General features: G+C 32.9%; 3 protein-coding genes across 5 annotated transcripts; 1 reads left to right on the forward strand and 2 right to left on the reverse strand.

Moving 5' to 3' along the window:
• Positions 1–639: 639 nt before the first annotated feature.
• Positions 640–1,443, reverse strand: LOC115880813. The gene has a single exon (XM_030898107.1). The coding sequence runs from the start codon at positions 1,441–1,443 to the stop codon at positions 640–642; it is 804 nt and encodes a 267-aa protein (XP_030753967.1).
• A 4,205-nt stretch (positions 1,444–5,648) lies between these two features.
• Positions 5,649–6,577, reverse strand: LOC115880829 (succinate dehydrogenase cytochrome b560 subunit, mitochondrial-like). Its single transcript, XM_030898128.1, has 3 exons — positions 6,412–6,577; positions 6,106–6,314; positions 5,649–6,048 (listed from the first exon to the last, which is right to left on the reverse strand). Exons 1-3 carry the CDS (start codon positions 6,426–6,428, stop codon positions 5,762–5,764), a joined length of 513 nt encoding a protein of 170 aa, XP_030753988.1. The 5' UTR covers positions 6,429–6,577; the 3' UTR covers positions 5,649–5,761.
• Positions 6,578–8,545: 1,968 nt separating this feature from the next.
• Positions 8,546–20,500, forward strand: LOC115880831 (DNA polymerase theta). Of its 3 annotated transcripts, XM_030898131.1 has the most exons (7): positions 9,252–9,335; positions 9,403–12,917; positions 12,973–13,198; positions 14,389–14,577; positions 15,411–15,868; positions 17,174–17,438; positions 19,875–20,500. In XM_030898131.1, the coding sequence occupies exons 2-7, from the start codon at positions 9,432–9,434 to the stop codon at positions 20,174–20,176; spliced, it is 4,926 nt and encodes a 1,641-aa protein (XP_030753991.1). In that variant the 5' UTR covers positions 9,252–9,335; positions 9,403–9,431; the 3' UTR covers positions 20,177–20,500. The 3 variants fall into 3 exon arrangements, with proteins under 3 accessions (XP_030753990.1, XP_030753992.1, XP_030753991.1); XM_030898130.1 differs by having other exon boundaries at positions 8,546–12,917; XM_030898132.1 differs by lacking the exons at positions 17,174–17,438; positions 19,875–20,500 and having other exon boundaries at positions 8,546–12,917; positions 15,421–15,522.
• The last annotated feature ends 17 nt before the right edge of the window (positions 20,501–20,517 follow it).

A 20,517-nucleotide genomic window follows, 5' to 3' on the forward strand; every position in this document is an offset into this window, starting at 1 on the left:
CGGCAACAACTCGTAAACGAGCTAATCAAAAATATCTAAAGTTATTCTTTTGAATGTGGCTTTTAGTGCTCTTCAATAAACCTAAATAGAATTATTCTCTAAAATAATTAGGGAAGCCATTAATTGACCCCATTGAAATTTACATGGGATTTCTTATGTCCCGTCCGACGATGCAACACCAGGTAGATACATGCATTATCTGTAAAAATTTCAACTGTCTAGCTATAACGGTTCATAAGATAGACCTTTGAGATAGACTTTTGTGACAGACGGACGGACAGCGAAGTCTTAGTAATAAGGTTCCCGTTTTTACCCTTTGGGTACGGAACCCTAAAAATGGATTGTAGAAACTTTTTACAGTGCTCAGAGGCATAGCGAGGGCACTTGTATTAGGAGGGTGCTGACCAGTTAAAATTCTCAACAGGCATTACCTATGTACAGGGGCGGATCTAGACAATTTTTTGGGAGAGGCCCACATTTACAATTTTTTTTATTATTAACTAAGTTTAAAGATTTCCGAAGATAAAAATTGATGAGTGTAATCAATATTTTTAAAATACAATAAAATACGTATGTAATATTTTATATTTTTCAACAACTTTTGTAAACTTAATTACATATATATATACATATCCGGTTTTATAGCGTTCTACGCCTTCCGGTTCCCAGTCTCCATTGCCTTCGATCTTCCCAATCTCCTGGAAGTAAATTTCTTTCGGACATGGCTCGGTTAATACGCTCAATCCGGGTAGCTTTAGGTCTTCCTTTCTTTCTTCTTTCCGCCGGTGTCCATTTTAGGATTTGTTTGGGTAGACGTTCGTCAGCCATTCTCTCTACATGTCCATGCCATATTAGTTGGCGTTGTTCGATTTCATCGAGGATAGTTTTCTTTGCGCCCATAATCTCTCTAATTCTCTCGTGGGTTATTCGCTCTATTCTCGACTTTCCGGCAGATCTTCGCCAAAAATCCATTTCAAGAGCCAGTAGTTTACGCTCTAAAGTTTTATTTATTTGCCAGGTTTCACATCTATACAATACAACACTTTTAAATATTGCATTGTATAAAAGGTGTTTTCTTTCGATAGAGATGTTTGTTGACCATAATAGTGAGTTTAAGCATCCTATAACTTTTTTCCCTTTAATTATTCGCTCCAATATTTCTTCTTCAGTTCGTCCACTTTGGCTAATCTTTGTTCCGAGGTAGGTATAAACTGAACAATATTGTACTATGCAGCTGTCGTCCACTTCCAAATCTGTTCCCTTTTCACCAATACACATATATTTAGTTTTACTGCAGTTAACAGTTAATCCCCACTCTGCGTATTCTTTAAAAAGTTTCCTCGACATGAATTCAAGGTCTTCCCTATCTTGGGCCACTGCCACTTGGTCATCTGCAAAATGAAGAGTATATAAATAGGTGTCATTTTTTAGTTCTATTCCCATTCTACTGCAGGATCTTCTTTATTTTTCAGATTTCTTTAAGGCTTCATTGAAGTAGATTTTGAAGAGAGTTGGCGATAGACAACGTCCCTGACGAAGGCCTTTGGTCACATAAAAGGTTTCTGATATGTTACTGCCAATCTTTATTCTGGAAAATGCTTGGTGGTATAGCTGTTTGATGGCTTTGATCACTGTATTGTTAATTGGAGAGTTCTCCAGCACTTGCCACAGTTTTTGAATTGGCACTGTATCATATGCTTTTGAAAGCTCAACAAAAAGCACTTAATTATACAACTTAATTACATAAATCATAAATATTATTTATCTTTACTACTAGTACTATTACAATAGGAATACACATGGATATAACTTACAAAATAATCAAGACATTCGGATACAGACGGGGCCCATGGGGCCCGGGCCCACCCCCCCTTAAAATCCATAAATTGGGTTATATATTAGGCTTTTGGGTTAAAAATAGCGCCGTAAAAACCATATTCTACATTATTTTTTATTTGGCCCCCCCTAAAATAAATTCCTGTATCCGCAATAAATAAATTCCTGTATCCCTAAAATAAATTCCTGTATTTCAAGAATAATCGAATAACTATAACCAAGATCCCAGCCGTTGGCCGTCGAGGCCGCCTGACTTAGTACCCATGGATCTAATCCTATGGATATATTTGCGGAATAATAAAGGTTCCTTATTCTTCCCTATAATCTAGACAAGAATTAGAAATACTTAGCAGTTATGAGAGAGTTTCTTTCACGCCCACAGAGTTAATGAATTCCGCGAGAAATGTTCAAAAATTGCCCCGTCTGTCCATAACAGAAGACGGTTGATATGTTGAACACCGTAGCAAAATCTCATGTCTTGGTTTGCTGTTTATTTTTATTGTTATTAGATATAGTTTAAATGTGTTGATGTTGGGTAAATATATTTTAAATTGTTACAAAATTCTGCATCTCTTATAACAAATATTATTTCGTTTTAATTGATGCTCACAGCTAGAATTTTTTTGCATTACAGCCGGTGCCCTTCAAAGCCTACTTATTTAAAGCGAGCGAATTTTTATATACTCTATTTCTCGAAGAGGAATCGAGCAAAATATCAAGTGTGTTATATTTTTGGAAAGGCAATTTTAAATTCTTTTCAATAAATTAAAAATTTACAGGGTGTCCCATATAAAAAATCAAATTTTCTGTTGATAATTCTTAAATTATTAATTTTAAAAAAATTATACTGAAACCATTAAATTCTACGTAAAAAGGTGCTTTGGAAATGTTTTCATAAAAATACAAAATTTTCCATAACAAAAAAGTTACAGGGATTTGTTAAAAATGCATATTTTTGAAAAAGACCCCGTAACTCCGAAACGGTAACAGATATCGATATGCGGTTTTCACCATCATAGTTTTGATGAAAATTAAGCTCCAGACACCGATATTAGTTTTCGTCTATCTCCTATAGAAAAGGGTGTTTCCTATGGGTGTTTCCATTTAAAAGCGTCGAATTTGACCCACCCTGTACATTTATTTCAAATAGTCGATATGAATAGAATAAAATACATAATGATTAACGATTTATTTTGAAATAAATATTTTTTGTGTTTCTTTCACATCTGCAAAAGCAACTTTAAAGCTCTCTCTTTTCTTTCCCAATTAGGACGGCAATCTCCCAATTCCATCCATCGAAAGACCATTAGGAGGGGCGTTTACCCCCAATCCCCTTTATATTGCCTTTGATAATGCTTTCCTATTTGCGACGAAGAAGACTTCTCTTATGGTTTGCGCACGTAATTTACATATTTCGACGAAAAGAGTTCGCAACAGTTATATACAGAGTGGCCCAGCATTCTGACAAAAGCTTTACCATGCAGGTTTTCTGTGTGAGCACAGATATCATAGTACCCTTAGATTAACAATAAAAAATAGTGCCGTATGATCGAAAAAAAAACGGCTTAAGGCGGCTACAGACGTTCATGCATACTTGACAAGTGTACTTGTGCAAACGTACTTGTATAAGAATATTGAACGTGTGTAGGAACAAACTTGTACAAATAATTCGACTTGTGCAAGTGGCATAGACTTGTACGATTTTCTTCATGCCCCAGTGACTCGCACAAGTATGCATGAACGTGTGTATCAAACTTGCACAAGCCTGAAGTTGATTCTACAGTACGTCTGCTGGATCTGTGTCTATGAAAGGAATGCGGACAAAAAACATTTAAATAAACAACAATATATTTTATACGTCGACTTGACGAGTACGTCACCGCAAATCGCTCCGCCCACTCATTTTATTGGCTACTTGCAAATTTGTCGAATTTTTATTGATGGGACGCGTCGTCTAATTTTTTACGAAAAACATGGAGAGAATTGTTTCCCCTCTCCGGACACCCCGTAGCTACAGAACGGACAGACGTACTGTAGTAGGTTTATTGCTTGTTTCTTATTTGTTTTTTACCAGAAGATAGATAAAAATGGCTAGTGAACATGAAAAAAGTATGCGCGAGGTATTTGTGGAGTTCATTAGTATTTATAGAGAATCTCTTTGTTTATGGCAAGTAAAATCAAAGGACTATCATAATAAAAACAAAAGAGGGCCGGGCTGCATATAAAAGTTTAATTACAAAATTGCAAGAAATTAATAAAACTGCAAACTGCGATTCGATTGTAAAAAAATAAACAGTTTAAGAACAAATATTTAGCAGGGTAAAACTTCGATTCGTTTAAAATATTAGTATGCGAATAAATATTCCTTTTTATAAGGCAGAGTTTTTGCACCAAAATCGACGGGTTTTTTTCTTTTTGTTTAAGCAGAATAACGAACATCGCAAGAGCTAGCGCGTTTTCTTCGTCCATTTTTACCTACTAAAACCAGACTAAAACTATTCAAGTGTGCTTGTATTGTGTGGAGTCAATGCAAACTTGTACAAGTACGCTTGCACAAGTACACTTGTCAAGTATGCATGAACGTCTGTAGCCGCCTTTAGAAATGACGATCGATGACATTCGCCATAAAATTTTACATATAAAATTACAGCGATCTTCGATCAATTCATAGCCATCGCTGACGCCGTTTTTTTTCGATCATGTTGTACTATGTTATCTGTGGTATGAAATGTTCCCCCCAAACTTTTAAAAATCTTTTTTTAAATATTTTTATCAATATACATCCGAATACGACTCAAACATATTTTCAAAATTAAGTTGTAGGTATATTTATTAATATGCTACAGTTTTTAGCTCCATGTATTTTTCGTGAAATTTGCTTTCCAAAAATACCGTGCCATATAGTGAATGGTTTTTAAAATACCAATGACCATTAAAATGCTCTCTCAGCTCTCAAAATTCTGAAATATAAAATTTTTGATACTTTTTAACCGGAAGTACCGTGTAAATAGCATCTTTTTCAAAATTCAACCAGCTAAAAATTTTCAAATGGAAGATCCTGTATTTTGTATCAAAAAACAACAGTTTTATTTAATATTTTTATTTTATTTTATATCCCCGTATCTCCGTTATTGTGAAAGACATCGAGAAGGTAAAAACTGATTCTTGTAGAACATTTTACCAATTTTACGTAGAATACAGTGGCGTAGTCTGATTTTCTACGAAAATGTTATTTTTGAAGATATGAACTAAAGTTATGTTTTTTCAAATAGAACACACTGCATATTGTGTATATTTATAGATCATAGGATCTGGCTTGCTATGCTTCTAAAAAATATATAACACTCTATCTATATGTGTTTTCATTATTTACCGCAATATTTAAAAGAAATCATTTTCTTACTACCTAGTAGGCCGCGATTGATAATAAAAATATCAAAATTGTATTTCCTAAAAGATTCATAGGCATATTAAAATTTTATTTAGTACTAAAATAGTTTGTTTTTAAACTGTTACCACTGAATCTCTGAATATATTTTTCTTTTTTTTTGATAATGGAATTTTTTATAACCATAGGCATTTAAAAAAAAAAATTTGCAAATATCTAAAAGCTTGCCTGATAGCATTTTCCGCCTTTGACGTTGTCGTAGTTGTCACGATACATTTAATTTTTTTTAAATCCCTAATACAGAAGATATAAATTATTGTTTTTTTATCAATAACAATTTAATGAATTGATTCCATTTTTAAACCAAATTATCTAAGAAAAATCCAAAATAATTCCTAGCCAGTAAGAAATAACACACCTATAATAAATTAATGGCTTTTATTATAGATTTTCGAATTTATACAATTTTAAATATTAAAATTAAATTACATAACTGTAAAATAAATAACAATAATTTTGAAAAAAAAATACCAACATTTAGTATCCAGACAAGACTATTGCAGATGCAATAGTCACGGCTAGCATAGTCCATCCAGTCAAATAAACTTCCTTAATGGTAAGAAATCGTCCTGTGTCCCACAATAAGTGGCGAATGCCATTCCAGAAATGATACAGCAATGGAAAAGCAAGAGTGAATTTTATTCCAAATATGCAAGCTGGTCCTAGTTCGGCACATCTAATTTGTTCAATATAATACTCTATAGGGCACTCCAACCAAACTGCAGCTAAGCTGAACATTACAGCATAACCAGCCAAAACAATACCTAAAGGAATTGCCAGTAAAACTCATTATCATATGAAATTGCTTCAATAAAGTAAACCTGTTGCTCTATGAGATATTGAGAGCATCGCTGTTAGTTGGGGCTTATATATTGTCAAATGGGGAGATTGGGGTCGCCCCAGTTTCATATTTCGTTCGTCATGACCCATTTGCACTGGAGGAACATACTGAGAAGGTTTTAGAGTTACGGGTCGCACAAATTTACATAATGTTTTGCTTTGATGTCTTAATAATTGGTTGCCAGTTAACCTAAAATATATTATATAATCGAAAACTATAATTTTGCCAATTCCGAATTAATTTTGCGGTTAATACAAAAGTGGAATTTTATTCGTCCTTTCCATACCTTAATAATAAAGCCATAATATCCTTTCACAGCTTTTAACTATTAAATAGATCTATAGAAAATTAAATATTTTGACGGTCGTTTAGACAGATGACAGATTGATATCATAGATAACCACGATAGATAACAAGATAACCAGTAGATAACAGAGCTGTTGATATGAACAAGACTACGGAACAAGATATGAAATCAGAGTATGAAATTTAGGTAAAGGTGTGGATCCGGTGGCTGACCTTGAAGCCCATATTTGCTGCATTTGATCATCGATACTACGCAAGCGCACATCGTCGATGTTGCCAAATTGCAGTTTATTTTCGAATTATTTGCAGTTAAATTTTTTTTTTGAGTGTTAATCAATAATAATACAAATTCTATAATTAATTTTATAATTTCAGATTTATCGTGATATTCAAAATTAAGGTAAGAAGGATAATGAAGATTGTGAAATGAAAGTATTATGAATATATAAAATTGTAATAATGATAACATTTATTATATATATTTACATTAGAATTAAAAATTATCATTTACGGATTTTTTCTTAATGGTTTTAAACTTATTAGAATTATTTTATTTCTTTCAAGTTATTTAATTTCTAGTTATTTACAGGCAACAATAGTTTTGATTATATGTATTGATGTATTGAAGTACTACCATGACGAGTCTTATAGAACAATATACACACCAATGAGATAGAGGTAACATTTTACCTATAATGTTACTAATATCTCATAATTTCTTAAAAATATCAAGTTAGTGGATTAATAGCAATTTTAGACAGATATTTTATCGAAGAGTGTGTTGATAAGACTAAAATAAGCTGAATAAGCTTTATGTTTTATCTTTTTCTCTTTAGAAGGGAGTTGGTTTGTGTCGTAGAATACATTACAGTATTTAATATCGTGTACTTTGATATTCTTTTCTTAATTTACTGTAATTTCTTGTTTCCTATAATGCCATGTCTTGACAATATGGTGAAGGTTGAGTTTTGATCTTATTAGTTTTATACCTATGTTTATACAAGACCAAATTAAGACTTAGTTAGTTTGTGATTTATATTAAGATCTTTCTTATAATATTTATTATGTCTTAATCTTAATACTACTTAGACTATTATGCTTTTATCTGGAAAATAATTGTTAAAATATCTTAATTTTGCATATCCTATTCCATATCCTTCCATTAGGAAAAATATGGTTTATAAATCATATATGCTAAGAAAATCACAAAAGAAGAAGGTAAGAATAGAGAAATCTTAAGGTAGCAGAAAAATTAATGCAATATATGTATAAGCAGAATTAAACAAGGTAACTGTTAATGTTGCTGAAGCTGATTCTACAATTTTAATTACGGAGGCTAAAAGGCCTTTTAAGGCCTCCGTAGTTTGATGGAATGTTAAAAAATATTTTGATGTAAAATTAAAAAAAAAACTTGGACACGTACCTTTTAATTTCCCGAATTTTTAATAAAACACTTTTTAAACGTAGCATAATAATTTAGAGCAATTAGATTAATTATGGGAATCTAGAGTTTTATTTCTATTTAATTTTATTGACTATGTATGTTGTTTATTGACTATTATATTTAATAATATACCGCGTACTATGATTGAAAAAAAATAGCTTCAGCAATGACTATGAAATGAAGATAGCTGTTATTTTATATGGGAAATGTCCACAATCGTCATTTCCCAGCCAACTGGATGCCGTTTTTTCGATCATACGGTATATGTTGACAAAAAACACTGAAAAGCACATACATATTTGTTTTCTACTGAAAATAATTCCAAAATAACTTGCAATCTGGCAACATCGAAGATGTGCACATGCGTAGTGTCTGTGACTATATGCAGCAAAAACTCGTTTCAAGGTCAGCCACCGGATCCACACCATTACCGAAATTTAATTTAAAAAGTTATTCCCTTTTCTTGATTTATGATTTTCAAGTACATGAGGGCTTTATTCTGGAAAAAGGAAAGATCATATATAAACACACAATTTATATATGGTTTGTATCTCATAATGGTTGGATAACCCTAGCAGCTGTAGCCATTAAACAGCTAACAAATAAAAAAATCTAAAAAAAAGAAGAATATCTTGCTAACTTCTCATTATTTTTAAAATTTCAAATTTTAAAGAAGCAACGATAAATGAAAATAGTCCAAATCTCATAAAATACTTTATGGTTCTTATATTATTAACCATGGGAAAGAAAAAAATAAATACATACATAATTAAGAAACAAAAATATCAGTTCTAAAAACTATAAAGTAGAACGAAACACGAAACATGAACGAATCAAAGCTATGTATGAATGATACATTTGACAATGTTTCATTTGGTGAATTAAGCTTGGAAGATAAAAAGGTAATTGTAACTAAAGCAAATAATGGGGATGGTAATTCCCAAAACGGGAATAAACAGAGAAACAAAAAGCAGAAAATTAGCGATAGTAAAAGTACTGTTCTAACGAATAAATGTTACAAAAAGGATGATAAAATTCTAGATTGCTTAGTTCTAAGATGTAAGTCTAATAATTTACAATCAAAGTTAAGCAGCTCTCACCAAATTGAAAATAGTCATAAGCAGGTCCATAAAGAAACTGCTTTTATAATATCAAATACAGATAAGAATGAGGATAAAGAAAATATTAAAACAATTAACAAATGCTCACCAACAAGTGCCCTATTAAAACTTCCCGAAAATATATACAATTTATCATTTTGGGGTTTGCCTGAAGCCATTCTTGAAAAATATAAATCTAGAAGTATTGAGAGAATGTTTAAATGGCAGGTTGAATGTTTATATAATAATAAAGTTATGAGTGAGATGAAAAACTTAATTTATTCAGCTCCAACATCTGCTGGCAAAACTCTGGTGGCAGAAATACTAGGATTAAAAACAATTTTTGAAAGAAATAAAAAGGTAATTTTTATATTACCATTTGTTTCAATTGTTCGTGAAAAAATGTATTATTTTAAAGATCTTTTAGGAAGTAGTGGTTTAAGAGCAGATGGATTTATGGGTTCTTATAATCCACCAGGAGGTATTAACTCAATTCATATGGCCATTTGTACAATTGAAAAGGCTAATAATCTTATAAATAAGTTTTTAGAGGAAAATACAATTTCAGAAATTGGTGCAGTAATAGTTGATGAAATGCATCTACTGGGAGACCCTAGCAGGGGATATCTCCTAGAATTATTACTTACAAAATTAAGATATATTTGCTTAAAAAATGAGAATATTAAAATTCAACTTGTGGGTATGTCAGCGACACTTCCAAATCTAAGTGATCTAGCCGAATGGTTAAATGCAGATTTGTTTACTACATCTTTCAGACCAGTACCCTTGCATGAGCAAATTATTGTCTGTGGAGATATTTATGATAAAAACCTAAAACTAATTCGAAAATGTAGTCAACTACCAGAGTTAGAAAACGATGGTGACCATATTATCCAGTTATGCTTAGAAACTGTTAAATGTAATTCCTCAGTATTAATCTTTTGTCCTAGTAAAAACTGGTGTGAAAAACTGGCACAACAATTAGCATTAGCATTTTATAAAATTGGTAATATGGAAAATAGCTATGGAGAAATTTTGAGATCACAAATGAATAAAGATCTTATCCTTGAAGTTTTAGAACAATTGAAATACTGCCCTGTTGGGTTAGATGAAATTTTATACCAGACAATTTCATTTGGTATTGCATTTCACCATGCAGGTCTAACTTTAGATGAAAGAGACATAATTGAAAGCGCATTTAGGAATGGGGCAGTAAGAATTCTTATAGCTACATCCACTTTGTCATCAGGAGTAAATTTACCTGCTAGAAGGGTATTAATAAGAAGTCCTAAATTCTTTGGTAAGCCTATGGATTCCTTAGTTTATCAACAAATGATAGGGAGAGCTGGAAGAATGGGCAAAGACACTATAGGTGAAAGTTTCCTAATTTGTCAAAAAAACGAGTTTAATGTAGCAACAACGTTAGTGTCTGGGAAAATTTCAGCTGTGCAGAGTTGTTTGGAAGGTGGAGGAAAACTAAAAAGAGCAATTTTAGAAGTTATATCAAGTGGGGTGGCAACTTCTCCATATGATATTAAACTTTTCACTGATTGTACTCTTCTCTCAATTACTGAATCAAAAAAAGAGAACCTGGATAATCCAATACATGAAGCAGTAGAATTTTTGATAAGGAATGAATTTATTAAGATGTACAATTCTGAAGATGGGACAGGAAAATACACGGCTACATCATTAGGAAAGGCATGTTTATCTTCATCAATTGCCCCAGATGAAGGACTAGCTCTATTTACAGAATTAGAAAAGGCTAGGCAGTGCTTTGTACTTGAATCAGAACTCCATTTAATATATCTTGTGACACCATACAGTGCATGTAATTCATGGGATAAAATAGACTGGATGTTTTATTTAGATCTATGGGATAAGTTACTTCCAGCAATGAAAAAAGTTGGAGAACTTGTCGGTGTAAAAGAATCTTATATTGTGAATGCTACAAGAGGAAAAGTAGACAGTGGAAGCTCAAAATCATTTCACGAATTAATGGTACACAAACGATTTTTTGTCGCGTTGGTTTTACAAGATCTTGTCAATGAAATACCTCTCAATGAAGTATGTAGTAAATATAATTGTAACAGGGGTATGTTACAATCCTTACAACAGTCAGCTGCCACTTTTGCAGGAATGGTAACAGCATTTAGTCGCAAACTTGGATGGTCCACCATTGAATTGCTAGTTTCTCAATTTCAAGATAGGATGCAGTTTGGCGTGAATCGCGACTTGCTTGACTTAATGAAGCTTCATTATCTTAATGGTAAGATTGCAAGAATATTATATAATGGAGGTATTCAAACGCTTATAGATTTGGCAAATGCTGAAGAGCAGATTATTGAAAATATTTTCTTCAAAGCTGAACCATTTGAGAGTTCTAAAATAAGGGATGGAGAGTCCAATTATGACAATAAAAAACGGAATAAATTAAGAAATGTGTGGATATCAGGAAAAGAAGGTCTTACTGAAATGGAGGCTGCAAAATTATTAATACAAGGAGCTAGAGAGTACTTACAAATGGAAATGGGGCTAAAAGAAGCTAAATGGAAAACTCAGAATGATACTGATAATAACATAGAACAAATATCGCAACTTTGTGTTTCTACAAAAAATGATATGGATGTTGAATCCTCTACAGCAAATGTTAAAATTACTTTCGACAATAAGATGAATTATGTAGAAAACCAAGAAGAAGAAAAGATGAATAATGTAGAAAATTCTAAGTTTCTATGTTCTGCAGATGAACATAATATCAGCGATGTTGAACACATGAACAAGATGGAAACTTCAGATATTCCTGATGATTCTTTCAATATCTCATCATTTAATTTCAGTACCTTAAATGAATCGCTTAATGAAATTGATAAAAAAAATAGTAATATTGATATAGAAACTCACCATTCCCAAGAAAATACAACAGAGGAATGTATAAGGAACAACAATAAAACATTTAATTTTAGCCAAGAAAACATAACAGATACTTTGTTGGGCGTTAATTTTACACAAATTGAGAAAAACTTAACCCAGCACAAAATAAGTGATAATGAGATATTGGGGATTGAATCCAGTGAAGCAAAAATGGATTTTTTGGAATTTAATTCATCATTTGAAATGAATATTTCAAACTCCTCCATTTTTAAAACAGATCAAGTTTCTGGTAATAGATCTGATAGTCCTGAATGCAGTTTTTCTCTTCAGCTAACTGACGAGTCTTTCAATAAACCACTGGATGATTTCTTTCACGTTTTTGATGAAAATGAAGAACGTCATATTAAACAAAGTTTTACTGAAACAAAATTTAAAAAACAAGAAAATACTGTTGAGAATAATAATATAGATGATTCATTCTTGAATTCAGATGACTCATTATTAGATGCTACACCTCCAAAGAAATCATTAATCCTAGATAAGCTAAGTACCCCTGGGAACAAGATTTCTTTAGTGAATTTTAAAGATATTATTGAGCAAGTACCTAGCGTATCGAAAGTTAATATTTTATCTGTTACTGATAACGACAACTTGTTATCTGAATTTTGTAAAGATCTTCAACTACAAAAAGAATTCTCTCTTTCTATGATTTGCCGTAAAATATCTGAGAGAATAATAATTGGTGCAAATATAATATCCACTGTGAATACTACCCATGTAAATCCTTTAAAAAATGCTACAAAAACTGTCGGTATATCATTTTATTGGGGTGGTACCAAAGCTTATTATCTGGCCATGGATAACAATGAAACTTGTCATAAAATTAAGAAATTACTGAAACATATTTTTTCGCAAAAAGATATTAATGTAAAAATGTTTAATAGCAAAGAACAAATTAAGTTATTAAATATTTGCTATAAGATAAGATTATGTTGTAAAATTGAAGATCCAAAAATAGCAGACTGGCTTCTAGACCCTGACGGAAAGGAAAAAAGTCTTGAAACTATGGTTTGTGGCAAGTAAATGTTGAGGCAAATTGTTAAAGAAGCATATATCATTTTAGGTGCATTCTTATAATGGAGCCTTGCTGAAAATCTTACAAATGACAGATAACCCAAGTGAGTTGGGTAATTTATATTGTCCAACTGATGATTGTGCAGTACCAAAAACGAGAGTTTCGGTAGAAGCGACATTAACATGGTACTTAGTTCAATATGCCAAGGAAAGACTCTCTAGACTAATACCATCATTTAACTCCTCAGTTCATTCATCTTTTCCTTCAACCTATGGTATGTAGTCAACATTATATATAAGTACATTCTATACAAGGTGTGTGAAGAATAATATGATAACAAACGGTATCTCCCTCAGAGTTGTCCCAGAAATTACGATCGCTGTCATTTTATAAATAATATTATATTAGAAATATCATAGATCGATATTTCAAAGTTAACCGTTTATTTTTCGATCATCCGAGTTTTTTAAGTTTCCAAGTTAAAAAAATGATTAATGATTTTAAGAAACGCCGCGCCGGCGCCGCTCCGCGCCTAACCGACATCAGTTGGGTATCAGCCTTTTTTGACGCACTATGTTGCTACGTCAACATATTATGAAAGTAATTCTTAACTTAAATACAACTTGGAAAATTCCACATCACCGCATTTTATGTATAATGCAGTGTCGCGCATATAATGTAGGCAGAAAACGGTTGCCTACCCCATACAAAATCATAGTCTTTTTTTACATATCATTTCATTATATCCGTCCGTACCCTGACGCGAGGCTGATTGATTTATATTATATTGTTTCTAAGGGGACGGAGACTATTTCTTGGTCGCTTGTTGCCTGCGCTGGGTGCGCATATTGTGGTTTTCGGCGATTGTTTTCTATGGATATAAGCGCTGGTTAACCAGCTTTCTTTGTGTGCGTACCCTAATGGGATGTAAAAGTTGCAGCTTCCACGTACTCTGCAGGCCGCAATGACTGAAAGGCCAATGTGTAAGAAGAGATAGCATAAAGCCTAGTTCATGCACTTGCGAATTGCGATTTACGAATTGCGAAATGCGCACTCTTTTCGTTCCGATTGGTTGCCTTCAAGGAGACCTTGAAAGGGACCGATTACAAGGCAAACAGAACGCATTTCGCAAGTGCATGAACTAGAACTAGGCTTAAGGATGGAAGGCGTGATTTAATTTAGTCGGCTTTGACCGCCGTTTTGCACAGTGATGCCAAATCTAAAAAGTTTGTGATGACGAGTCAACTTTTTAGATTTGGAGGGAGTCTTGAATAAAAATGCATATTTTCAGAATTGGAAGATCTCGACAAAAGAAAAATATTTTCTCTTTACCGTTTTTTCAATAAGTCGAAAATAAAATTGAAAATTGAAAATAATATATAACTTTGCTTACATTTTGAGAACCACTGGATTTTTCCTGTTTTCGTTTCTCTGAATTTAATTTACCACCTTTTCCAATTTCAGAATTAGAAATGAGAATAGTTCCATGTATAGCAAACATGGAACTTTCCGGAATGACAGCTAGCAAAACCTCTTTGCAGAACGTGGCGGATTTATTAAAAAATCAGCAGAAAGATTTAGAAAATAAAGCGTTCTCATTGGCCGGTAGACGATTCAGTTTTACATCGTCTGTTGAGGTGGCGAAAGCCGTTGGTAAGAATATATTCTAAATATCATTGAATAAAAAGACTAATGGAGGATTACTTCACTTACTGCCATTACTCGCTGACGAGTATTTGACACGCATCAGAAGATGGTTACGCAAGGCGTTTTCTTTCATGAGCTTTTCTGCGACTAACAGTGCTTTCAGATGGAGCAGACCGACCGCTAGTTCCATGAGCGAATATATTAAATGAACAATTTCAAATGGGTCGCGTATGCTCCGTCCGGATGATTTCGTCTGACGGCTATCTTGAAAAAACAAGCAGCACAAAAACAGCGCGGACGATCCGCGTGGACGCTCCGCTCCATCTGAAAGCGCTGTAAAAAAACCGATACGTGATGTTATCTCTCTTCCGCGGAGTTCTAGAATGGAAATTTCGCGAATCATCCGTTATTGTATATAAAGCGCCCCCCGCGCTTGGCAGTCTGTCAGTTTTTAATAGAGTACTATAATGGTTATGTTTTATAGCATTGTGTGTAATTAGAAAATAAATTAGTTAAGTGTTTTATCATGTGTTTTGAATAGAGGACCCACGAAATCCTTAACAACTGGTTTCAGAAGTGGGATTCAAGAGGATGTTTACATTTTAAGAAGAAATTAAGCGTCTGCCGCTTTTGATTCTCTCTCTCTCTCTTTCTCTCTCTTTCTCTCTCTCTCTCTCAGGATACACGCAGAAAAGTCAAAGAAAACAGGTGTTTCAAAATACCATCATGTTATCCGTTCCTATTTAATGTATAAACATAAAGATACTAATTTGACTCCTTCATTAGTCTTTTTATTCCTTGCAAAATATCAACGTAAACTGTTCAGTACTTTCATTTAGGTTTGTATAGAGGGAAAAAAATGAGCACGAAAAGACGAGTGCTGGAACAAAGCGAACATCCCATAGCGGACCTAGTTCTACAATGGAGAAAAATCAATTTAACTATTACGAAAATGGTTAACATACTGATCTACTACTGTCACGATGATAAAATTCACGGCAACTATATAAGTCATACGGCAACAGGTCGAATAACTATGCACGAACCAAACATTCAGATGGTTAATAAAGATTTTACTGTTGAAAATCCAATAACCCAAGAGAAAACAATAATTAGTTGTCGTGGGGCATTTAATGCACCTGAAGGATGCGTTTTAATTTCTGCTGATTATTGCCAGTTGGAATTGAGAATTTTAACTTATTTATCCAAAGATGAATTATTGATGAATGTGATGAACGAACCGGGAGATATTTTTAAATCAATTGCTGCTCAGTGGAATAATATTTCAGAGGAAGAGGTAACATTTAATTTGTCTATTTAGGTGAAATTTAATGTTGGTGTTGTTTAATTTGCTTTTAATTATATTAAAAATGGCATAATAAAACATCAGTTTCTCTCGGACATCTGTCAAATTTAACATATAGTTATGTTTCACATGAAATGTATCATCCGGCCTGACAATCAGCGCTGTATTCCTATTTATTTCCAAGACCCGACGTAGTACTTTTTACATATAATATAAAACCTTTTGCTGGTATTTTTTTTGAGGAGGAAAAAATCTTGCATAAGACACCCTGTCACTGGGTAGTGTCGGATTCCTAACGACTAAAAAAACACTCCTCGCATTCCAACGCTCTATCCAGCTGGAAACCGCTTGCGCATTACTTCAGCTGGAAGGCTGTCTATGCGGTATGGCGCCGCATTCTATTTTCTTTGGTTTGTATTATTTCTCGAATGCATCTATGCATCATATTTTTGGCATTAGTCTGTCACTGTCCCGTTGGAATGACTAAACTGCTTCCATTTATTCCGGAGGAATAGTGTGTGTTCCTCACTATCAACTTCTTCGCAATACATGCACAAGTTTGAGTTGGATATCTCCCTTTTATACAAATTACTGTTAAAGCATCCGTGCCCTGTCAATGCCTGAGAAAATAATATGTCTCCCCAGAACTTCTGTCTAACCAGGTATTAATGTCTGGTATAACATCATATGTCCATCTACTATATCTATCTTGATTCCACTCCTTTTGTCATTCATTTATCATTATGCGTCTTGCCTCCAGTTTTGATGTTCTTTCGCATCTTTCTCTTCTCTACAATGCTGGTAATTTGCTTTTGGTACACAACGGACGGATTGTCGGCGTGCATGTAAAACAGCCTATTTTAATCATGTAGCTAATTCAGTAGCTACTTGGGTCGTTTTAATTTGCAAATTACAGTATGTTGCGATGATATAGATTGTCTGCAATATAAATATGCCCAGAAAGGTCAACGTGTTCTGAATACCTAGTATCTGTTTGTTCTCAGTTTTTTTTGTTCTAAGTGTTCTCAAAATTCGCAGTTTTCTCTAAAATAATAAGAAAAAAACAAGAAAATTTGTAATAAATTAAACTTGATTTTCCAACCTATTTTTTCGCGCTAATTATACATTTTCAACGTTTTTGCTCCATTATTCTCGTTCGTTCTCGGGCGACGCGACGTTCTTTCAAATTAATTTTAGAGTATTTTACAACACTACATGTTGTATCTATTTTTATGTGATGTTCTAACGCATTTAAAAACAGAGTATAGTAATTTCAACATTTTTTAAACATTTTAGGTAACCGATAATCTGAGACAGCAAACAAAACAGTTATGCTACGCCATAATTTACGGCATGGGCGCCAAGTCTTTATCCGGCCAGCTAGATATTTCTGAAGAGGAGGCCTTTCATTTTATGGAACGTTTCAAAGACACTTATATTGGCATTAAACATTTTATTAAACAAACGATAGATTCTTGTAGAAAGCATGGTTACGTAGAAACTATCATTGGCAGAAGAAGATACCTCCCTCATATTAATCATAAGGATTCGGCTATGAAAAGTAAGTTAACTATATCCAGCGAGAGAATATGACTTTGATTTCGACAGAACAATTCAAAAATAATGGTTTTATTATTTGGGTTCTATTCAGGCAGTGTGTGTCACAAGTCGCTACTAGTCCTCAGTTTGTAATAAGAATCCATATAAGATATTTTACCGGCGCATGCGTAGAAAGAACAATATTAAAGCGAGGTGCAATAATATATTTTTGTTTTGACTGCTATACTTCTGTTATTTATTTTTTCTGTGCTCAGTTACGAATGTCATCTTTTTTGTAATAAAGTAACATATTTAAGGAAAATTAGTGCAACTAAACAGCAATAAGGTTATGATATGTTTCTAGGCCTCTGCCAGGTATTGCAATTGACAAATGTGTTCTAAAACTTCTAGGAATTAAAGCATCAAAATGGCATCTGTCACTATTTTAGTATGTTCTTTCGCTGGATAGACTATATAGTCTATACACTATACAACCATCATTCAACGTTCCATTATACCGTTTGGGTCGGTATTTACATGTGTGGAAGTAAATCGCATAGGGATCTTATTAAGTCGGAGTAAGAGAAATGCGACGGTATGCGTGGTGTCTGGTATCGTTGCCGGTACGCCTTTCCCTATCAAGTAAAGTAAAATCACGATCGCAAACCGCTTATTTTTAAAAAACTTTTTCTTCGAAAAGATAACTAGATAAAATCATTAGATGTTTCTGAACATCTGAAATGGAATTATAAGAATATCGTTAGGGTGTCCATTTTTTTATAACGAGAAAACGTCAATAATCGCGATAATTTAAAAACTCAACTTTTTGACACATAACACGCCATATTTTTTTTATTTTGAATATCGGATCTTTTACAATATGCTTAAATAAGAAAAAATCGATAAGGTTGTTTTTCTCCATTCAAAAATTTTAAACAACCCATCCATTTACTTGCATAGCATTAGTGTATAGCAATTTTCAGGAATCGTTTAACTTTTTGATTTATAAAGATTTTCACATACTGTCTACGAAGAAAATATAGCAGAAATATTAAGAAAATTTTTGGAAAACTACAATCAGTTATTTCTAATAGATTTCGCGATATCGATTTTTCAATTCAGAGTTCTAATAGCGCGACTGTCTAACACCAACTCAATCCCACTTGTTTTTACCAAAAATGCAAGTGTTTCTAACTTGCACTTAAAAATTTTCAAGCTATAGGGCAAATTACAACGACTCGGTAATAAATAAACAAATAAAGTATCACGAGCTGTAATTAAATCGTGAAGCTGAACGCATGATGTACACCATTCCCTAGAACTTTAAGTACTGACAGAGGTACTGATTGGGTCGACCAGTCGACTGCGACACAACCTGCTATATCCCCTTCCACGTCTCTTAGCAATGTGCACAGTTTCTCGGTTTATTTCATGCGTTTGGCAACGTGTTTACTGTTCTCTCTTTGTTCGGTACATTATAAACGCATTGTACTCTTCTTAATTACGGAAATTTCGACCCAAGACTAACCTTTGCTAGCCCTTAATATATTAATTATCATTCTATCTCTTTCACGTTAAAACGGAATGAAAGAGATTGTGGTCATTATTACGGTATTTCGTAAATTACTGCTCATTGTTTCTGGTAACTGTCATGTCACTTCTGAGATTATGGATTATGGTCCTATTGATGGATATCGATCAGTGTTAAAATTAAAAATGAATTGTGCTGTCAATCGAAATTTAAATCTGTTACTAAAACTGATATACGCGTCTAAAATTATAAATTCAAACGCAACCACAATGAATAAAGGCCATACATGCCTACTTAAAATTAATAAAATCGGAACACGTTTGTTTGTTAATTTCGGCATAACCTAAAACGGATATTAGATAAACAATGATGACGTAACGTTGAACGATAGATGTAAAGACTTTACATGCCGACCTGGTCATTTTAGAAGTGTGGTCTGGATTTTAACGTGTAAGACAGTGATGTAGGCAGCTTAGTGACAAATCAAATGTATTAAAAAGAGAAAAAATTGGGTTGATACATTTCTTCTACGCGCTATTGCCGGATTTCACATCAAAATTTCAAACCGCACAAGTCGGCGTTTCCGAAAAATTTTGCATCTAGGGTTGGAACTTTATTTTTCACAATTAGTTATTCATTTTACTACAGCTGTAATGGATTATATTTAGCTTAGAGATATTATCTTCATTTCAGTAGTATACATGAAAGTTTTTAAAATAATGTATTTTCTTCTACACACATTTTCCTACAAACGTAAAAACCGGCAACACTGTATGCCGCTTTTTATTTTGTCTCTCTGTCTGTCAACCGGTCATTTATATTATTCTCCGTCTTACACGTTAAAATCCAGACCACACTTCTAAAATGACCAGGTCGGTATATTTAATTTATGTAAAAGTATGTTAATGTTTAATCTACACATGACAGGTCAGGCTGAACGACAGGCTGTAAATACAAAAGTTCAAGGATCTGCCGCTGATCTAGTAAAGAACGCAATGGTTACTATCGAAGACAAATTAGACTTTTTATTTAAAAAATCGAAATCTAGACCTGCATTAACGCTTCACTTACACGACGAACTGATTTATGAAGTACCTGAGAAATATACCAGAAAGGTAGTTGAAATTGTTAAAAATGGGATGGAACATTCCACAATCAATTTTGGACACTTTCCAGTCAAAGTTAAGGTTGGAAAGAGTTGGGGTGAATTAGAAGAATATGTTCTCTGATGTGATATTTTTTAGTCAATAATTGTAATTTTTGTCGCCTTTTTCAATCAACTAATTTTATTGATATATACATATATTGATTTTTTTTCATGAAAGTGATTTATCAATTTCTATATTTTTTTAGTAAGTAGGTATCTGTAATTTTATGTCATCTTTTTCATTAGCGAATTTTATTTATTTATATCTTGATATTTCTTTAGATGAAAGTGTTTTATCAATTAATAAATTTTTTAGTCATCAATTGTAATTTATGTGTCTTTTTCGTTAATTAATTCTATTGATTTACATCTTGATATTTTTTAGAAAGTGTTTTATCAATTTTTTTACATTTACCCATTTAT

Source organism: Sitophilus oryzae, unplaced genomic scaffold (genome assembly GCF_002938485.1).
Source record: "Sitophilus oryzae breed Bouriz unplaced genomic scaffold, Soryzae_2.0 scaffold_165_pilon_pilon, whole genome shotgun sequence".
Classification (NCBI taxonomy): Eukaryota; Metazoa; Arthropoda; class Insecta; order Coleoptera; family Curculionidae; genus Sitophilus; species Sitophilus oryzae.

What these genes read in the sequence shown, in the direction of transcription:
- LOC115880813 (XM_030898107.1), bottom strand. Translation starts at nt 1,443, where the DNA reads ATGGGAATAGAACTAAAAAATGACACCTATTTATATACTCTTCATTTT.
- LOC115880829 (XM_030898128.1), bottom strand. An exon ending in AATATCTCATAGAGCAACAG is followed by an intron (nt 6,049 to 6,105) that starts GTTTACTTTATT and finishes CAATTCCTTTAG; the next exon opens with GTATTGTTTTGGCTGGTTAT.
- LOC115880831 (XM_030898130.1), top strand. Translation starts at nt 8,700, where the DNA reads ATGAACGAATCAAAGCTATGTATGAATGATACATTTGACAATGTTTCA. An exon ending in AAAAAAGTCTTGAAACTATG is followed by an intron (nt 12,918 to 12,972) that starts GTTTGTGGCAAG and finishes ATATCATTTTAG; the next exon opens with GTGCATTCTTATAATGGAGC. An exon ending in TAAGGATTCGGCTATGAAAA is followed by an intron (nt 17,439 to 19,874) that starts GTAAGTTAACTA and finishes TACACATGACAG; the next exon opens with GTCAGGCTGAACGACAGGCT.